The sequence below is a fragment of the Lepus europaeus genome, chromosome 5 (genome assembly GCF_033115175.1).
Source record: "Lepus europaeus isolate LE1 chromosome 5, mLepTim1.pri, whole genome shotgun sequence".
NCBI lineage: Eukaryota > Metazoa > Chordata > Mammalia > Lagomorpha > Leporidae > Lepus > Lepus europaeus.
The window spans coordinates 56,483,724-56,503,457 of NC_084831.1; the positions used below are offsets into that span (position 1 = coordinate 56,483,724).

Consider the following 19,734-nt stretch of genomic DNA (forward strand, 5'->3'; position numbering starts at 1 on the left):
AGCCAAGTAATATGTAACAAAGAAAGAAGTGTTTTTATTGCCTGGATTTTCTCCCTGTATCGTATCACCTCTGTGAGCTACTTGGGGGTGTAAGGTCAGGCATCTGTCATGTATTTTGTGTTGTATTTTACTCTGGAGCATACCCTGTGCTAAGCAAATGGAACAGTTACTTGCTTCTGACAAATTTGGTCCAGGTATTTTTTTACTTTCCTTTAGCATTACATGAGTGGATTAAATTCCAAGTTCGTTTAAATATGATCTTTTAAGAAAGAAATTAAATCCAGGGGCCAGCACTGTGACACAGCAGGTTAAAGCCCGGGGCTGTAGTGCCAGCATCCCATATGGGTACTTGTTTGAGTCCTGGCTGCTCCACTTCCAGTCCAACTCCCTGCTAATGTGGCTAGCTCCAGCCATTGCGGCCATTTGAGAAGCGAACCAGCGGATGGATGACCTCTCTCTGTGTCTCTACCTCTCTCTAACTCTGTCATTCAAATAAATAAAATAAAATAAAGAAATTATTGCCATTAGAAATGGACTTCTGGGCTTGAACTATCTACACTCCCTATGTAGAAATGGTATAGACCCAGGTGACAGATGAACCATAAATACTTCAGATTCTTTGTAATGACTTCATGGTTTGCTATTAAAATCTCTAAAACCATGAAGCAAAATCTTTTAAAACTGCAATAATGGGATCTCAGTAATAACTGAAATCATTTGAATTTGTTTACAATGGTACCCATATGTGATTAGTTACTAATCCTTTTGACTGTGTTCCAACAATAGCAAACTAAAAAAAAAAATGGTTTATTAAATTTATTTTTGTGCTATAGATTACAGATGTTGTTGGATAGGATATCCCAGGATGCCTGAATCCTTTGCAAAGTTTTTTAAAACCTCTAAACATAAAAATATATACATTAACTAAATCAAATTCATTACTGTCCTAACAATATCAAGTATGAAACATCTGTAATTAAAATTCACTTAAAGAGACAGGGTTTGGATACATCACTAAATGCAATCCATAATTCTTTCATTTAGTAGCATAAGACTTTGGCAAGTGTTTTACAGGCATAGAAGTGGGAATGAAATGGTAAACCTTTCGTTTAAAACTCTTACAACTTCATCTGCTTCTTTAAATTAAATGCAGATTTGTTAATCATTACTTTTGCTTTCAAATATCACAGGCAGAAAAAGAATTTAAATTTTATAATTAAAGTTTGTGGGGGAGAACACATCCTTACTGGACAGGCCTCCTGTATTTACTCATATGTTTTTCATCATTGTCTTTTGAAGAATCTCTTTGCCCTCTTGACTGTTTAAGGAAAGACCATGCCTCGGGCCCTGCTTCTCAGCAGGAACTGGTATTTCTGTCCTAAGTCTACATTGTGCAAAAACTCCTTTGGCATTGTAAGACTTCATTCTTGCTCATATTAGATCAAACTTGCAAGACGTCCTATGGTTATAAACCATTTTGCATCCTGTGGCTTTTGATTTTTAGATGGAGTGACTGGTTTGAAGGAGCTGGCTTTCCTGAGGGATCTGGCCGAGCAGAACTCTGGCAAGTACGGTGTGCCAGACCGCACAGCCTTGCCTGTGATCAAGGGCAGCATGATGGTACTGAACCAGCTCAGTAACCTGGAGACCACAGTGGGCAGGTTCTACACCAACCTGCCCAACCGCATGATTGATGAAGCTGTCTTCAGCCTCCCCTTCTCAGATGAGATGGGAGATGGTGAGTTTGGAGAAAACCTCCTACTAAAGGTAGGGGGACAGGAACAGGCACCCCTCTCTCTGGATCATAGGCTTGCATTGCCCCCTGCCACTTACCTTTAACACTGTATTCTGGAGCAGAAATCCCAGCCTTATTTCTTCCTTGTTGCCCTAATCTCAGTAGACATAATGGTTGTGTCTCTTTGGGAGATTTTATGAGTTGGGACTAAAGGGTAGAGTAGTATTGCAACTGGTAAATAAAACTCAGAAGTACTTAGGATTCAGCCTTAAAGGCAAGGCAACATGGCACAGTCAGGTAAATTTAGGTTTGGCATCAAATGGGCATTTAAGTCCTACTCTTCTACTTAAGTTGTTATCCTTGGTGAGTTAGTTAATCTCATTAATTCTCCATTTGGCATTCTCTAGAATGGGGTAATAATCTTTCTGGTTAATAGGATTAATTAGATAATGTATATAAGGCTTATCAGTAATTGCTATAACCCCTAATTGTAATTGCTCATTTATTTTTTAATTTATTATTTTGCATTTGTTGTTATCATCATTATCATCACCATCATCAACCTGATGCCACAAGTTACCTGTAATATGATACTGGGTAAAGTGCCTAACCTTCATGTGATTGAGTTACTGACCTATAAAATAGGAAATATAATACTTCCTTTGAGGCAGTTGGGAAGATGCAGCAATAGATGTATAAAATGCATAAAGGTACATGTAAAACATCTAGAGCAGTGCCTGGCCAGCAGGCTGTTCCCAGTAAAAGGACAATGTTTCTCTTCTCCTCATGTCCCTCCCACTCTTCCTTGACAGTGAAGGTTGACGAGTCAGCCAGCAAGTAGCCAGACAGACACCAACACCATGTGAGATCTTTTGTTTGGTTAACTAGGAGCTCTCATAAATATAGATACTCAGGAAAACTCACGTATGCACAGTGTAACAAGCCTAGAAAGAGTGTGTTTTCTAGAGAGTCTGTAAACATATCCTTTCTGTAAGGAAGAAATGCGACAGCCACTAGTACCTCAGAATTGTTTTACCCTACCAGTCTCTGGAAGGGCCCACAGACATGTAAGATAGACACTCCCACATTTAGATAAGGTTATTTCCCTTTATATGAAAATATCACATCTTGAAGGCAAGTGACCTTTTATGCATTCAACCCACAACATTGAGTGGCAACAGAGTATTGTGCCAAGCAATGAGAGGGAAGGCATACATCGCACCCTCAGCGGCCTTTTAAGTCTGAGAAGACAAAGAGGGATCGATGAATTCTGTTGACACTGTGTGAAAGGAACAAAGACAGATGTGGAAACCCAATCCTTTGCAAACTCAGAGGACTGTACAACCAAATATTAACAACGGTGCTATCAACTCAGGTGGGACCCTTCCTAAAATTTACCTCTGCAAATCCTGTCTGTCTCTCTCACTTTTCCAATCCCCCAAACCTCCTCAATCTATCACATGGCAGAGATAGAATGAAAATAGAAAAATGGCGATGGTAAAAAAATATATATTACCTCTCCATCCCAGAGACCTACCCTGAATGCTTTAAACCAGTCATGTACAAGACTTTGCCACCTGTTGCCTGATGTCATCCAAATTTTAATCTTGTTTTGTGAATCCTATACAGTAGGTTCAGTGATTGGTTTTAAGATCCATTTAATTCCCTTTTAGTGTTTTCATCTTTGTGTCTTCATTCCCCAGAATGATTGGATAGTACACCCTCTCACTCCATGGCATGAGGAATTGAGTCTGGGGAAACCCATGTTTACATGGCTCTAATTCAAAACCCCCGCAGATTAAAATATCAGCTACTGAACATATTTCTTTTAAAAAGCAAATCTGTGTGCTTTGGGTTAAAGTAAAAAGAATGTTTGAGGATTTTGCCAGTGTAGCAAGAGCTTAGCCTACTTTATTTGCAATAATGGGATCAAGAGCCTTGTGTCCATGTTGATAATTGAAAAGTAGGATTGTGTTTCTTTTTAAGACTTTGTTCTCAACATATCCAGAGGAGAACAGAAATTTGAAATGAACATGTGTCTAATTCACAGAATGTTTCTCTTGTATATCACTGATCTATAAAAATTGCTTTAATCTCAGACTGAAGTCCGAGGAATGTGGCATGTATATTGGGACCTCTGTCTCCATGCTGGCCCTCACAGTGCTTGTAACTTCTCAATGTTTTAAAACAGATAGCATTCTTGGGCCAGCGCCATGGCTCACTTGGCTAATCCTCCGCCTTCGGCGCCGGAATCCCATATGGGTGCCGGGTTCTAGTTCCGGTTGTTCCTCTTCCAGTCCAGCTCTCTGCTATGGCCCGGGAAGGCAGTGGAGGATGGCCCAAGTGCTTGGGCACCTGCACCCACGTGGGAGACCAGGAAGAAGCACCTGGCTCCTGGCTTCGGATCAGGATAGCTCCTACCGTAGCGGCCATTTGGGGGGTGAACCAACGGAAGGAAGACCTTTCTCTCTGTCTCTCCCTCTCACTGTCTGTAACTCTACCTGTCAAATAAATAAATAATTTTTTTTAAAAAGACAAATAGCATTTCAAATGCACATTGCTTAGAGGATTCTTGTGAAATTGTCGTTGGTACCCATTATGTGACTTTCTGTGAACTTTTCCTGCCCTATGATGCCTTTTTTGCACTTTGCCCCTATAACAATTTAACAATACATCAAGCAGACATTGTACATGATTCTCTCTGTGGACCATTCTTTGTGGAAGTTTCTAGAATGCCCAGATTCCTTTCCTGGGTGTTTCTAGAATGACTCTCTGACATGCTGCTCCACACAAACATGCTGTTAAGCACAGAAAGACTGAAGATCAAGATGGAGGGAAACTCTTTTTTAGAGTTTTAGTTGGAGCCTTAGAGTTGGACCCACAAAGAGGCTCATGTGGAGAGGGAGCACAATTCACCCAACTCAGTAGTGAGGCCAGGTATCCAGAGGCTTGGGCCATGCACTAACCTAGCATTCATGCTGTCTCTTTCTATATGTTTTCCTCCTGTGTGCTTTTGTATGGCCTGTAGGCTAAATAATGGTTTTTGACATTTTGAAAGGGTTGTTGTTTAAGAAGAGAATAGGCACCAAAAACTGGATGACCCACAGAGCCTAGCATAGTTTCTGTCTGGCCCTCCACATGAAAATTTGGGAATGGTCTGTCAATCTAGAAATACACGCCTTTGTAAACTTAATTTCTCATTTTACTACCTAAGGTTCTATGTGGTCAGACCTTTGTGTTTTTTGAAAAGTTGCATTACTGAGATATAGTAATATCTTTCAAACATTCTATCATTTAATAAGTTCTTGATCCAACATCTCCTAGAAATCTGTAATTACTACTGTGTCCTTTATTTTTAAAGTTTTATTTATTTATTTGAAAGGCAGAGCTACAGAGAGGCAGAGAGAGAGAAAGAGGTCTTCCATTCCACCGGTTCGCTCCCCAAATAGCCACAGTTGCCAGAGCTGAGCCGATCAGAAGGCAGGAGCCAGCAGCCTCTTCCATGTCTCCTACATGGGTGCAGGGGCCCAAGGACTTGGACCATCTTCTGCTTTCCCAGGCAACAACGGAGAGCCAGATTGAAAGTGGAGCATCCAGGTCTCAAACTTGCACCCATATGGGATGCCGGCACTGCAGACAGTGGCTTTACACACTACAACACAGCGCCGGTCCCTACTGTGTCCTTTAAGCAGCAGTGTAAATCAGGGTTCAGGGAAGTTATATACCGTGTCAACGTGTACAAGACAAAAAGGGTACAGCTAGACCAGAGCTCAGAAATTCAAATTCCTTGTCCAGTGTTCTTTTCAAATTTAGCCGAATCTCCCTATTTTAGGAAGTAGGATAATGTATTTTGCCCTACTGATGTTTTGCACATATCTGGAATGCCATATCTGTCTTTTCAGATGAAAAAGTAGAGGAAAATGTACAAATTGCCTCCAATTAAATTACATCAAAGAACTCAATTTCTCTCTATCTCTTACTCATTCCACTGTCCACAAAGGTGGTAATTGATTATGGGATTCCATAAGAAATTTTCCCCCAAGCAAAACTGAGATGGCTAATATCAGCCTTCGTGACCCACTAGAACACTGCTCCACTGTTGACCCAGGCCTGCTCTGCTATCTTTGGATTTGTTTGTTTGTAACCCATAGGTCTGATAATGACTGTGAGTAAACCCTGTTATTTTGGAAACCTACTTCTGGGAATCGTGGGTGTGGATGTGAATCTGGCTTACATTCTTGAAGATGTGACATATTACCAAGACTCTCTGGCTTCCTATACTTTCCTCATAGATGACAAAGGTAATCTGCTAAAAGTTCATCACTAGAAAGAACGGCTTCCTTAGTAACCTCAGGAAAATAGTGTCGATACCCTGACGCTAAGAAGGCCGGAGGAAAAGGATTATATTTAAAGGCAAGCAGTGTGCCTAAGACTGCTCACGTGGGATGGAACGCCATGTAGATGACAGAGTGAATCTACACATCATGTATTTATTCCCATATTGTGTTGAGGGATAGGAATGGGTTATTTGTAGCAACAGGAAATTAGACTTGAGGATTGAATGACACAGAGAATGTGTTCCTTTGGCCATGTTTTCTTTTTTTTTTTTTTTTCTGATCTGTATTATTTTTAGATTTACTGCCTGTAAGGTTAGTGGTAGATTAAAACATTTTATAAAATGAAAACCAAACAACCAATACTTCCAAGATATTCTTGATGAGACAGATGTTTGAGAATTTAAGGCATCTTTCTACACTTTGAAAGTTTTATGCAAGCAAACATAAATCAGGTTCAGTTTTTATTGGACTGGGAAGTTACATATGGATGAACTGAGGGCTGGGCAGCCATCCCAGAGTCTCCCACATTTCCAACCAGTGATAGGCACTTTTACTAGTTGTGTACTCTCTACCACATATTTTGACAGCATGCATTTTGTTCTCTTATTTCAGGCTATACACTTATGCATCCGTCTCTTACCAGGCCATATTTGCTATCAGAGCCCCCCCTTCATACTGATATTATACATTATGAAAATATCCCAAAGTTTGAGTTGGTTCGGCAAAATATCCTAAGGTAAGGGAAAGGTGAGGGCTGAAGCATTTTTTTTCTCACTAGGAATGGAACCCACTGGGGAATATTATCAAAAGTATACTCAATATTTTTTCCATAAGAGTAGCATCCAAAACTTTGCTCACTTTGTATAACAGATAAAGTTATTTTTTAAAAATACTGTAGTTGTACCAAATTGGAAAATGCTGGCAAAATAAAAGGTTGAGGACCAACTCTACTGCATTTGCCAAAAAATAGCTTGGCAGATAGCATCCTTTCCAAGTTGACAGCACAATCTAAGACGTTTTCTCTTCAGATCAAAACAGATTGGATTTTTTCCAACTGTGATGCATTATTTTGGCAGATGGTAACCTGTGGAGAAGTGGGTCTTTGTGCTCATTGGCTGAAAATTAATGACTGAGTGATCTGAGACAAGTTAGTCTCTGGAAAGACTTAGAACTGGGGGACAAGAGTAGAGAGTAAGGAATGTTTTTAATGCAAAGTTGACATAATGCTTTTACAAAATTGGAAATTGCACATTATGTCTTTCATAAGTGATGAGCTTCATTGCTATTCAAAATCAGGAGGCAACCCTTGACTCACAGCTTCTTCTTGCCTTTAATTAAATGCTTAATTTTATCTTTTGCCTGAAGTGTTTAATTCTGTTTGCCAATGCAGCCTCCCTCTGGGCAGCCAGATTATCGCAGTGCCTGTGAACTCGTCCCTGTCTTGGCACATAAACAAGCTGAGAGAAACTGGGAAGGAGGCCTACAATGTTAGCTATGCCTGGAAAATGGTGAGTGGGGAGCAAGTCACTTGTGCTTAAAGAACTACAGGTTACAGAGATCTTCATGAGGGAATTCTGGGGCACTCATTCTGTGACTAATCATTTTTAAAGTGATAAAAAAAGACATTCCATCAATATTTTATATTTTTTTGTTTATAAAACCAACAATTGCATGTTATAAATAGGTCAAAGTTTAGAAGAGGATACAAGTAGAAGCAAACAATGCTTTTCTCTCCCTCCTGTCTTTGACCTCCTGTGCCTTATGAGTAACCCTATAATCAATTTTCAGAAAATTTTATATACACACAGGTATGTACCTGTGTTTGTGTGTGTGTGTACATGTGTACCTAACCTTAATGGCTATGTAATATTGTGTTACATGGATGGGTCAAATTTCATTAAGTAGCCGTCTATGAAAACTCATTTAGATTATATCATCTTTTTTTCATTTAAACTCAGATTCTGGAATTTGAAAATTATAAGTGAAATCCGAGGGGCAGGCCTTAGTCCTAGCTGTTAAGAAATCAGTTAGGATGCCTGAGTCTCCTATTAGAGTACCTGGGTCTGACTTCCAGCTGCAGCTCCAGATTCCAGTTTTCTCCGAATGCACACCCTGGGAGCAGTGATGATTCAGCTAGTTGGGTTCCTGCCACCCACGTGGGAGTGGGAGACCTGGATCCAATTACTAGCTCCTAACTTTGACCCCCTCGTCAGGTCATTGAAGGCATTTGGGGAGTGAACCAGCAGATCTTTCTATCATTATCTCTGTTTCTCAAATAAGTAAATTTAAAAATTTTTAAATAAATAAAATGGAGGTGTGATGGCATAAATGCCCTCTGACATTCTCCAAGGAAAAGAAACTTTTAGATCAGAACTTGAATTTTTTTAAAGACTTATTTATTTGAAAGGCATAGTTATAAAGAGGCAGAGACAGAGAACAAGAGAGATCTTCCATCCACTGGCTGACTCTCCAAATTGGCTGCAATGGCCAGAGCTGGGCCAATCCGAAATCAAGAGCCAGGAGCTTCTTCCAGGTCTCCCACATGGGTGCAGCGGCCCAAGTGGTTGGGCCATCTTCTACTGCTCTCCCAGGCCACAGCAGAGAGCTAGATTGGAAGAGGAGCAGCATGGACTAGAACTGGTGCACATACGGGATGCCAGCACTGCAGACGGAGGATTAACCCACTGAACCATAGTGCCAGCCCTGAACTTGAATTTTTTTTTAAGATTTATCTTGTTTAATTGAAAGGCAGAGTTAGAGAGAATGAATCTTCCATCTGCTGGTTCACTCCCCAAATGGCCAGCTGGGCCATGCCAGAGCCAGGACTCAAATGGACACTTGGATATGGTATGCTGGGATCACAAGCAGCTGCTAACCCTCTGTGCCACAACACCAGCCCTAGATTATTTATTTTCAACACAAGCACATTAACAGGCTAGCCATGAATTATGGTACACATTTCAGCTTTCTCTTACCAGATTCATTAGATGCTAGGCCCCAAGGAATCATAAACAGAATCTAAGATACATTCTCCATCTATGTTACACACTCTCCATCTGTATTACCCAATATAGCAGGTCAACACTATTGTAGAGTCTTCCATTCTGTAACTGAGTAAAAGAATGGACTCTCATCATCAAATTTCAGTTACTGAACTTAAAACGCATACATACTTGAGGTTCCCTTGATGGATGGATATATCTGATATTTAACTTGTTGACTCCAAATGGATCTGTTGTTTAGTTATCCCCTTCAGAACGTATTGTTACATTATTGAGCTATCATAGAGCATCTAGCCTAGTGGTGGATACATGCAATTAACTCAATGCAATGTCTGGAATAGAAATGGTAGGCATTGGGAGTAGTCCACCTGCCTTTAGACATGAGTCTCTTCCAAACTTCTTTTTTGATCCTTAAAGCATTATTATGGCAATAGCAATTACTAAAATGCAAATGAAAGCTAAATAATAATAAATGAAACTATTTGATAAATTTGTTTACAAGCCAAATTCTGATATTTTGTTTGAGAATACAGATTTGAAGAAGGTCAAACTTTTTTGAAATTCTCTTAGCTATCTCATCAAAAAAAAATTTTTGAGACTACCTCTACCATCTGCCCTTATTTACAGAATTGTTCAAAATAAGTTGCCTAATTTTCACATCAGTAACAGTGAGCCAGGCACCAAAGTTCTTAATTGAAAAATGGACTTTGTATTTGAAATTAGAGATTGGGGTTGGCATTTGGCCTGGTGGCTAAGATACCACCTGGCACACCTGCCTCCTGTACTGGGGTGCCTGAATTTGAGTCCTGGTTCTGCTGCTGATTCCAGCTGCTGCTAGTGCACATCCTAGAGGCAATGGGTGATGGCTCAGTAGCTGGGTCCTTGCCATCCATGTAAGAGAGCCTAATTGAGTTCCAGGTCTCCTGTCTTCCAGCTGGCCCAGTTCCAATTATTTTGGCTATTTGGGTTGTAAACCAGCAGATTGAGGAGCTTTCCCTCTCCTTGTCATTCTCCCTCCCCTCTACCTCTCTCCTCTACTCCCCTACCCATCTATGCCTTTCAACTAACATATATAAAAATCTCAGAAAAAAAATCAGTAAACAAGTCCATTGCACCCTGGGAAAAAAATCTGCATTACTAACTATTAGTATTAAAATAAAAAGAAGAGGCCAGTGTTGTGTCTCAGTGGGTTAAAGCGCTAGCATCCTGTATGGGCACTGGTTTGAGTCTCAGCTGCTCCACTGCCAGTCCAGCTCCCTGCTGATGCACCTGGGAAAGCAATGGAGGATGGCCCAAGAGCTTGGGCTCCTGTACCATGTTGGAGACCCAGACAAAGCTCCTGGCTTCAGATTGGCTCAGCTCCATCCATTGCAGCCATTTGGGAGTGAACCAGTGTACCTCTTTCTCTCTGTCTCTACTTCTCTCTGTAACTCTGTCTTTCTTCTTCTTTTTTTTTTTTTATTAAACTTTTATTTAATGAATATAAATTTCCAAAGTACGGCTTATGGGTTACAATGGCTTCCCCCCTCCCGTAACTTCCCTCCCACCCACAACCCTCCCCTTTCCCGCTCCCTCTCCCCTTCCAATCACATCAAGATTCATTTTCAGTTCTCTTTATATACAGAAGATCAGTTTAGTATATATTAGGTAACGATTTCAACAGTTTGCCCCTATTTAACAACACAAAGTGAAAAAAATACTGCTGGAGTACTAGTTATAGCATTAAATAACATTGTACAGCACATTAAAGACAGAGATCCTACATAATATTTTTTTAATTAATTAATTTTCTATGCCATTTCCAATTTAACACCAGGTTTTTTATTTTTCATTTCCAATTATCTTTATATACAGAAGATCAATTCAGTATATAATTAGTAAAGATCTCATCAGTTTGTACCCACACAGAAACACAAAGTGTAAAAATACTGTTTCAGTACTAGTTATAGCATCACGGCACATTAGACAACACATTAAGGACAGATCCCACATGGGATGTAAGTACACAGTGACTCCTGTTGCTGACTTAACAATTTGACACTCCTGTTCATGGCATCAGTAATCTCCTTAGGCTCTAGTCATGAGTTGCCATGGCTATGGAAGCCTTTAGAGTTCGCTGACTTTGATCTCATTCCGACAGGGTCATAGTCAAAGTGGAAGTTCTCTCCTCCCTTCAGAGAAAGGTACCTCCTTCTTTGATGGCCCTGTTCTTTCCACTGGGATCTCACTCACAGAGATCTTTCATTTAGGTCTTCTTCTTTTTTTTCTTTTCCATGGTATCTTGGCTTTCCATGCCTACAATACTCTCATGGGCTCTTCAGCCAGATCCGAATGCCTTAAGGGCTGATTCTGAGGCCAGAGTGTTGTTTAGGACATCTGCCATTCTATGAGTCTGCTGTGTATCCCGCTTCCCATGTTGGATCGTTCTCTCCCTTTTTGATTCTATCAGTTAGTATTAGCAGACACTAGTCTTATTTGTGTGATCCTTTTGACTCTTAGACCTATCAGTGTGATCAATTGTGAACTGAAATTGATCCCTTGGACTAGTGAGATGGCATTGGTACATGCCACCGTGATGGGATTGTATTGGAATCCCCTGGCACATTTCTAACTCTGTCTTTCAATAAATAAAATAAATCTTTTTTTTTTTTTAAAAAAAGGAAATATAAAGGAAATGTACTCATTTGTGTGTGTGTGACCTTTGTGCAGTAAATGAACTCAGTGTTAACATTTTGGAGGGAAGTATTATCATAATCTTTTTTTCAATAATATTGGTAAGTTCTGGCCATTCTCCTGAAGCAAACTGAATGTAATCAGTCACTTCAACTACAAGTGTTAACACTCTCCAAGTTCTGAAATTGTTAACCAAATCACTCTTAAGTGAAAAATTAAGGCGATAATAACTAAGATATAAGATAAAAATAAAAATAAGTCGTGCCTGATTACCTAGCAACAAGAGCAAATTTTTTTTTTTTTTTTTTGACAGGCAGAGTGGACAGTGAGAGAGAGAGACAGAGAGAAAGGTCTTCTTTTGCCGTTGGTTCACCCTCCAATGGCCACTGCGGCCAAGGCGCTGCGGCCGGCGCACTGCGCCAATCCGAAGGCAGGAGCCAGGTGCTTCTCCTGGTCTCCCTTGGGGTGCAGGGCCCAAGCACTTGGGCCATCCTCCACTGCACTCCCTGGCCACAGCAGAGAGCTGGCCTGGAAGAGGGGCAACCGGGACAGAATCTGGCACCCCGACCGGGACTAGAACCCGGTGTGCCGGTGCCGCAGGCAGAGGATTAGCCTAGTGAGCCACCGCACCGGCCGCAAATATTTTTAAATTCCCTTCAGTTACTGTGAGCAAAGGGAGTGAAAACATACTCATTTTGTTCTAAGAATAATTAATGAATACTTCTAATATAATCCAAACACAGTTAGCTTACACAAGAATAATTGGCTAATGTATTTTACATCCATAGATAACAACAGATTCTCATGGATTATTTCACTGAATTGATATAAACATATAATGCTAGCAGTACTGAGATTTCTCTGTTCCCAGTAACTCAAATCCATTATTGAGTATTTGTAGAAGCTGTTTGCTGTGACCAAAGGAAGCTTGGACTACTAGAAGGTGTTTGGATGTCCCATGTTACACAGGTGTGGTTCAGTCACACACAGCGCACATGTGCCATCTGGGAAGGAAAAACCACTGCCTAGTCATGCAGTGTCTATTTCTTCTAAAGAACATGATAGGAAGACCTGTATTGAAATCTGTTTTCCTAAGGACAGTTTATGAAGTCGTTCTTCCAGAAGCTTAGGGTAACTTCCTGTTTCTCTTATAAATAGACCCAATTATGTAGTTATCTTCTGGTCACTCTTTAAGGTTTTGTCTTTTGGTTCCTTGGAACCTATAACATGGGAACTTTAAAAAATGCCGGTGTGAGACAGGAGAGAGAGAAAATGGTAAATGTCATTTCAGAGCACTCTGTCACTTCCTAATTTGAGGGGTGGAAGAAGAGGATTAAGTTTCTAATCTAATTGAATATCTTTGCCAGCGGTACTTGAAAGCAGTAATAGGCAGATACAAATCACTACTGTGTTGAAAGATTCTGTTTCTGTCCTCACAGAATTATACTTTGTTCCCCCCTGCCTAGTTAAAACTTTCTTCTTGATCATAAAGTAAATCATTTGAGCTGCTTCAGAAGACACTGTCCTTTAATGGTCCTTAACTGGTCTTCGTTCCCTTAATTTATTTATAAACCATCTTTAACATAAATTCTGTCCATTTGCTAATATAATACAGCTGCAGTCATGTATATAGGATGCATCATTCAATAATTCAGCAATGTGTGTTGAACATCAGAATACAGTTATACACATCTAGATGTTGTAGATCAGTCACCTGGGGTGGCCTCTTGATGTGATCAAGAGCAACAATAAACCCAAAATATATGAGACTGCCACCAATATAATAGTTTTCTCTGTTACAGTAAACTTATTTTCTTATAAGTAGCATTATTATACTCTAGAGTAATGATACAAATATAGTAGCTACATAAACCAGCACTATGTCCACTTACTATCAGTAGTATGTGCTGCACACATTGTATCACTGTACTGTAGGTGACAGCACAGTAGGTTCTTTTTCAAACAGCAACACCACAGCTGCACAGAGTGAGTCGCACTCCTAATGTCAACACGATGGCTGTCACATCAGCTAGCATAGAATTTATATACATTTCAAACCCAAAGAGAAATAAATTGTTGCATTGGTAAACCCTGCCCTTGCTAGTATGGATGTAAGCAAAAGGGGGTTGGGGGTTCACAGTTCCAAAGAGACTCCTTTCTTATCCTTTCATTAGCTCCATGGTTTTCTGTTGCAAACATATTAGTTCCCACCACAAGAAAGGAATAATGAAGAATATAATTAGATACCTTCCGTACTCTATTGTTGGGTCTTTCATGTATTCATCAAATATTTAATGGACACCTTCTCTGTGAGGCTGGATGTGAGAGAGACAGAAGAACATCATGTATGCAAAGTTCCTTTTTCCCTGTGGAACCATCATTGTCTGTGTTAGAAATTCTGTCTTGATTTTTACAGGTACAAGACACCTCCTTTATTCTGTGTATTGTGGTGATACAACCAGAAATACCTGTCAAACAATTGAAGAACCTCAACACTATCCCGAGCAGCAAGCTGCTGTACCATCGACTGGATCTCCTGGGCCAGCCCAGTGCTTGCTTACACTTCAAACAGCTGGCGACTCTAGGTAAAGCCCCTGCATGTCTCAGCTTCCTAAGTGATCTGCGTCATGGGTCTAACTCCTGCAGATACAAATGTGCAGATGCTGAGACAAGGATTCAAATGACAGTGACTTATTTGGGATGGGCTCTCGAAAGAAACCAGTGAGGGAGAGAGGACAACAGGATAGGGAAAGGGGGAAAAGAAAGTCACTTTCAGGTGTAGTTCCAACCCTGGCCTGATCTTCCAGAGGAGCTCTGGGTGTGACTAACACCACAGAGTTTGCCCAGACTTGCTGCCTTCAAAATGCTTAGTCCCTTTCTTTCCTTGCTAGTGTTGGGCAAAGAGGTTTCAGTGCCTCCAGAATTATCCATAAAGAGTCACAGGGGCACAGGCCAGGCGTTGTGGCTCAGCAGATTAACCCACCACCTGGAACATCTGCATCAGAGCGCCAACATGAATCCCCGCCACTCCATGCTAGGGATCCACATCCTGCTAAGGCACCAGGGAGGCAGCAGTGATGGCCAAAATGCCTGGGCCCCTTCTTTCCCTGTGGGAGACCTGGAAGGAGTTCTGGTTCCTGGTTCTGGCTTCAACCTTTGAACGTGGCTCAGCCCCGTTTGGAAAATGAGTCAGTGGATAGAAGATCTCTCTCTCTCTCTGTCCCTCTCTCTGTGACATAAGTACTCTGGTAGGAAAACACTGAGGTGGGAGTGGAAGGAATCTTTGTTGCATACCAACAGTGTCTACCCTCAAGTCCCTGTCTGAAGAAGGGTTCAGGAATAGGCAAATAACTCAAAGGACACAGAAGAGAAATTACATTTATTATGCACCAGGTGTTTTACTTTCATACCTCAGTTGACTTGTGGTAGATGAGGACATTTGAGTTTACCAAAGATAATTTTCCCAGATAGCACAGAAAGTAGGAACACTGAGATTTGACTCCTTTGTCTCTAATCTGTGTGCCAGACTCATGAGGCATTTGCAGTCTGTGTTGTCAGTACAAAGATTAAGCATCACTAATCTACAATCTAAAATGCTCAAAAAAAAAAAAAAAAGTTCCCTTCCTAAGGCCAGTGTTTGTCCCACATACCAAATCAGAGTACCTGAGTTTAAACCCAGGCTCCAGCTCCTGACTCCAGCTTCCTAAAGGTCAAGACCCTAGGAAGGAGTTGTGATGACTCAAGGTAGTGGTCTCCTGCCACCCATATTGGAGACCTAGAGTAGTTTCACAGCCAAGGTTTCAACCTCAGCCTCTGGAAAGTAAAAACAGTAGAGATGTGCTCGCTCTTTCTCTCTCTCCCCTCCCATGCCTCTCAAATAAATGTTGTTTCTTTAAAATGCTGTATAAAATTACCTTTAGACAGAGTAACACATATAAAACATAAGTGTGTTTTGTGTGTAGCCTTGGGTCCTATCCCCAAAATATCTCATGTAGATGCAAATATTACAAAATTTGAAAAACTTACTTCTAGGCCCAAGCATTTCAGATAAGGAATACTGAGGCTGGGCCACAGTATATTCATGCCATGGAAAATGTGTACTACCCATTTGACCATTGAAAACTGTTCAGAAAGTCAGTAACCAAGAATCCTTGCACAAGTGGCAGACTCACGTCTCTAGTCTCTGGGTTCCAGATGAGACACTTGAGTTTGGGTTCCTCCTTTAAATTCCATCCTGGAAAGTCCTTCCTGGCAAGAGCAGGCTGGACCGAGTGGCCTGTTCTGTGACACATCCCAGCTGTGTTGACAGTTTGGAGAGGACCAGTGATGTTAATCCAGTTGTTTGTTTTGATTTGGGCTTTGGGAATTTTGTTTGTTTTTATTTAAAAGAATACACTAAAAATTCCAGTTTTTCAGACATGCTTTACTCAAAAGCCGATATGTGTGTGATTCTTTTAAGATCTGAGCAAATTCAGTACTACTGGTGAAAATGAAATCCCTGTTTTGAAATTTGAGACAATAAAGTGCAACAGTTTTCTTGATGAGAAAGAATTCAAGCCTAGATTATTTTTATTTCCTTTTGGCAGTCCCTCATAGTTATAGTAGCCAATTTGTTAGCCACCAGACACATGTACCTATTGAGTACTTGAAATGTGACTGTAATATATACTTATTTTTATATTGATTCATACTAAATGGTTGAATGGATATCATGAATATATTATTAAAATTAATTTGACCTATTCCTATTTTCTTAAATGTAACTACTAGAAAATTTTAAATTCCATTTGGGTTATGATATATTTCACTTAGTACTGCTCATAAAGATTATTCAGAAAATGTAGATTTATGGGCAAATTGCTTGGGATACCCTCATCCCATACTGGAGTGCCTGGGATCAAGTCCTGCCTCCACTTCCTGTCCTTGTGCACCCTGGGAGGTAGCAGGTCATGGCCCAAGTACTTGATTCCTTACTACCCAGAGAGAGACCCAGATCACACTCCAGAATACTGGCTTCCACTTGGCACAGCTCCAGCCATTGCAGGCATGTTAATGTGTTATTCTAACATTGTTAATTTCCTCTCTTCTTATGTCTTATCTTCACGTCCAGGGACTCTCCTCCCTCTTTCTGTGCCTGGCACTTCCTTGCATGGAGGGACCACATAGGCATATGAATCCACAGGATGCAGCTAGGCAGCCTCATCTTTTTTTTAAGACTCTCATTTTCTTTCCTTGATTATTTATGCTAAACATAATAAAAATATCACAATACCCCATGAAGATCATAAGAATGGAATGCGAAATAACAGTTTGGGAAGCAGCATTTGTTTGTGAATGGCAGACTAGGTAATTCTGACCCATCCCACTCAGGGTAGTTGAAAATCTAGTGGGAAACACAAAGAACTAACATAACTGTGAGGAATTAGTGGGTAAAAATCTAGAAGATAAGAACTCAGGGTGGGAGCATTTGGCACATCCCATATCAGAGTAGGTGGGTTTGCATCCTCACTACACTCCTGGCTCCAGTATCTTGCTAATGTCTCACGTAGCAGGGTCCCTGCCCTACACGTGGGAGAAACTGGATTGAGTTCTTTGTTTCAGTGTGGCCCAGCCCCAGCTGTTGTGGGCATTTGGGAAGTAAACCAGTGGATTGGAGATCTGTCTCTGTCTCTGTCTCTCTCTCTCTCTCTCTCTCTCTCTCTTCCTTTTTCAAATAAGATGATTTTTTTAAAAATTTTTAACAGAAAAAATCCACAAAAGAGAGCCAGCACTCAAATTCACTTTTGCAATACATGTATTTACCAATCCAGAAGAAACAGCTCTGAAATTATACTGGCTTTAAGTAGCTTAGTAGAACTAGGAAATGAAGCAAAAATCAAATCCTGGGTCCCCGAAAAGTGGAGACTCTAGTAAGTGAAACCACTGCTTTTATTCCCACCTCCTACACACATATCTGCTTTTTGCAGAGACCCTTAAAGATTATGCCTTTAGGATACAGATGAACTGAAAACAAATTATGCCTTGACTTAGGGTTCCTATCTCTGAGTGTTTTAGGGAACTTCAAGCATTGACTTTTGAAATGAGATGACTCTGGACTAGCTGAATACTGAAGTCACACAGTGGGCAGGGCTTGGGCCTATGTTCCACCTCCCTGTTGGTTACCACCACCCCTCCCTGCCTCTTTGAGCCATGTTGCACTTGACAGATCAAACAGTAGGCCCTTCTGGAGGAAGATACTCCTCTCCTTTGAGACCCCAGGCTATTCCTACAGATTAGTTTACAGAAGGATGACCAGCAGGGCCAGAGATTACCAGGCTTACTCACTTCCTTAAGACCATCTGCAGAGCTCTGTAGCATGTGTCTTAGAACTTCTGTTTTTGGCGGCCGGCACTGTGGCATAGTGCCAGCATCCCATATGGGCACCGATTCGAGTCCCAGCTGCCCCACTTCTAATCCAGCACCCTGCTAATGCACCTGGAAAAGCAGCAGAGGATGGCCCAAGTGCTTGGGCTTCTGCACCCACGTGGGAGACCTGGAAGAAGCTCCTGACTCCTTGATTCAGATCAGGTCAACTCTGACTGTTGTGGCCATTTGGGGAGTGAACCAGTGGATGGAGGAGCTCTCTCTCTCTGTTTCTCCTTTCTCTAACTCTACCTTTCATATAAACAAATGAATAAATCTTAAAAAAAGAAGAGACAGATAAAAAAAAAGAAAAGAATTCCCTGGAATTCTTAATAATTTAAGGCAGGTGTTGTGGCATAATAGGTTAAGCCACCACTTAGGATGCCCACATCCCATTATTGGAGTGAACCAGCAGATGAAGATTAATATCTCTCTCTCCCCACCCCCTCCCTTTCCCTTCCTCCTTGTCACTCTGCCTTTCAATAAATAAATAATAAATATCTTAAGTTCCAGAGTTTAAATACTAGTTCCTTAAAAAAAAAAGGCCACAAAAAGTGAGAATTAACCAAAGAAGTAGAGTGACCTGCAGATTTAAATGAGATAAAATGGTGCTTTCTAAAGTTTTTTTTAAAAAAAAATAAGATCTAGGGCCGGCGCCGCGGCTCACTAGGCTAATCCTCCGCCTTGCGGCGCCGGCACACCGGGTTCTAGTCCCGGTTGGGGCGCCGATCCTGTCCTGGTTGCCCCTCTTCCAGGCCAGCTCTCTGCTATGGCCCGGGAAGGCAGTGGAGGATGGCCCAAGTCCTTGGGCCCTGCACCCCATGGGAAACCAGGATAAGCACCTGGCTCCTGCCTTCGGATCAGCACAGTGCATGAGCCGCAGCACGCCTACCGCGGCGGCCATTGGAGGGTGAACCAACGGCAAAAGGAAGACCTTTCTCTCTGTCTCTCACTGTCCACTCTGCCTGTCAAAAAAAAAAAAAAAAAAAAAAGATCTAACAATAGAAAAACAAAAACTGGTTTTTGTGTACTGTAATTTGTTGTGAGGATTTTTGTCTTAGAGAACCAAGGGCATGGGCATTGTGGCACAGTGGGTTTATCCGCTGCATGAGACACCCACATTCCGTACAGGAGGGCCTGAGACTGGGCTTCCTGCTACTCCTAGGAATGCCGCAGGTACTTGAGTCCCTCCCCCAAGGGAGACCTGCAAGGAGCCCTGGTTTCTACCTGGCCCTACCCCAGCTATTGTGGGCATTTAGAGATTAAGCCGGCATGTAGAAGAGCTCTCCGGGCCTGTGCTGCGGCATAGTAGGATAACCTCCGCCAGCCATGCCAGTATCCCATTTGGGTACCAGTTTGAATCCCGGCTCTTCTACTTCTGATCCAGCTCTCTGCTAATGGCCTGGGAAAGCAACAAAGAATGACCCACATCCTTGGGCCCCTGCACCCATGTGGGAGTCCTGGAAGAAGCTCCTGGCTCCTGGTTCCTGGCTTTAGCACAGCTCTGGCCATTGCTGTCATTTGGGGAGTGAATCAGCAGATGGAAGACCTCTCTGTAACTCTGCCTCTCAAATAAATAAGTAAA

The 19,734-nt window shown here is 41.4% G+C and overlaps 1 protein-coding gene across 1 annotated transcript in view; it reads left to right on the forward strand.

Annotated features, from left to right (window-relative positions):
* The window catches only part of CACHD1 (cache domain containing 1), a 241,146-nt gene that overhangs the window by 191,567 nt on the left and 29,845 nt on the right, over nucleotides 1-19,734 (forward strand). Inside the window, exons 9-13 of the mRNA XM_062191475.1 lie at nucleotides 1,505-1,738; nucleotides 5,887-6,036; nucleotides 6,685-6,808; nucleotides 7,463-7,580; nucleotides 14,164-14,332. Of these exons, the coding sequence (XP_062047459.1) occupies nucleotides 1,505-1,738; nucleotides 5,887-6,036; nucleotides 6,685-6,808; nucleotides 7,463-7,580; nucleotides 14,164-14,332 (795 nt within the window). The remainder of the gene's footprint in view (nucleotides 1-1,504; nucleotides 1,739-5,886; nucleotides 6,037-6,684; nucleotides 6,809-7,462; nucleotides 7,581-14,163; nucleotides 14,333-19,734) is intronic.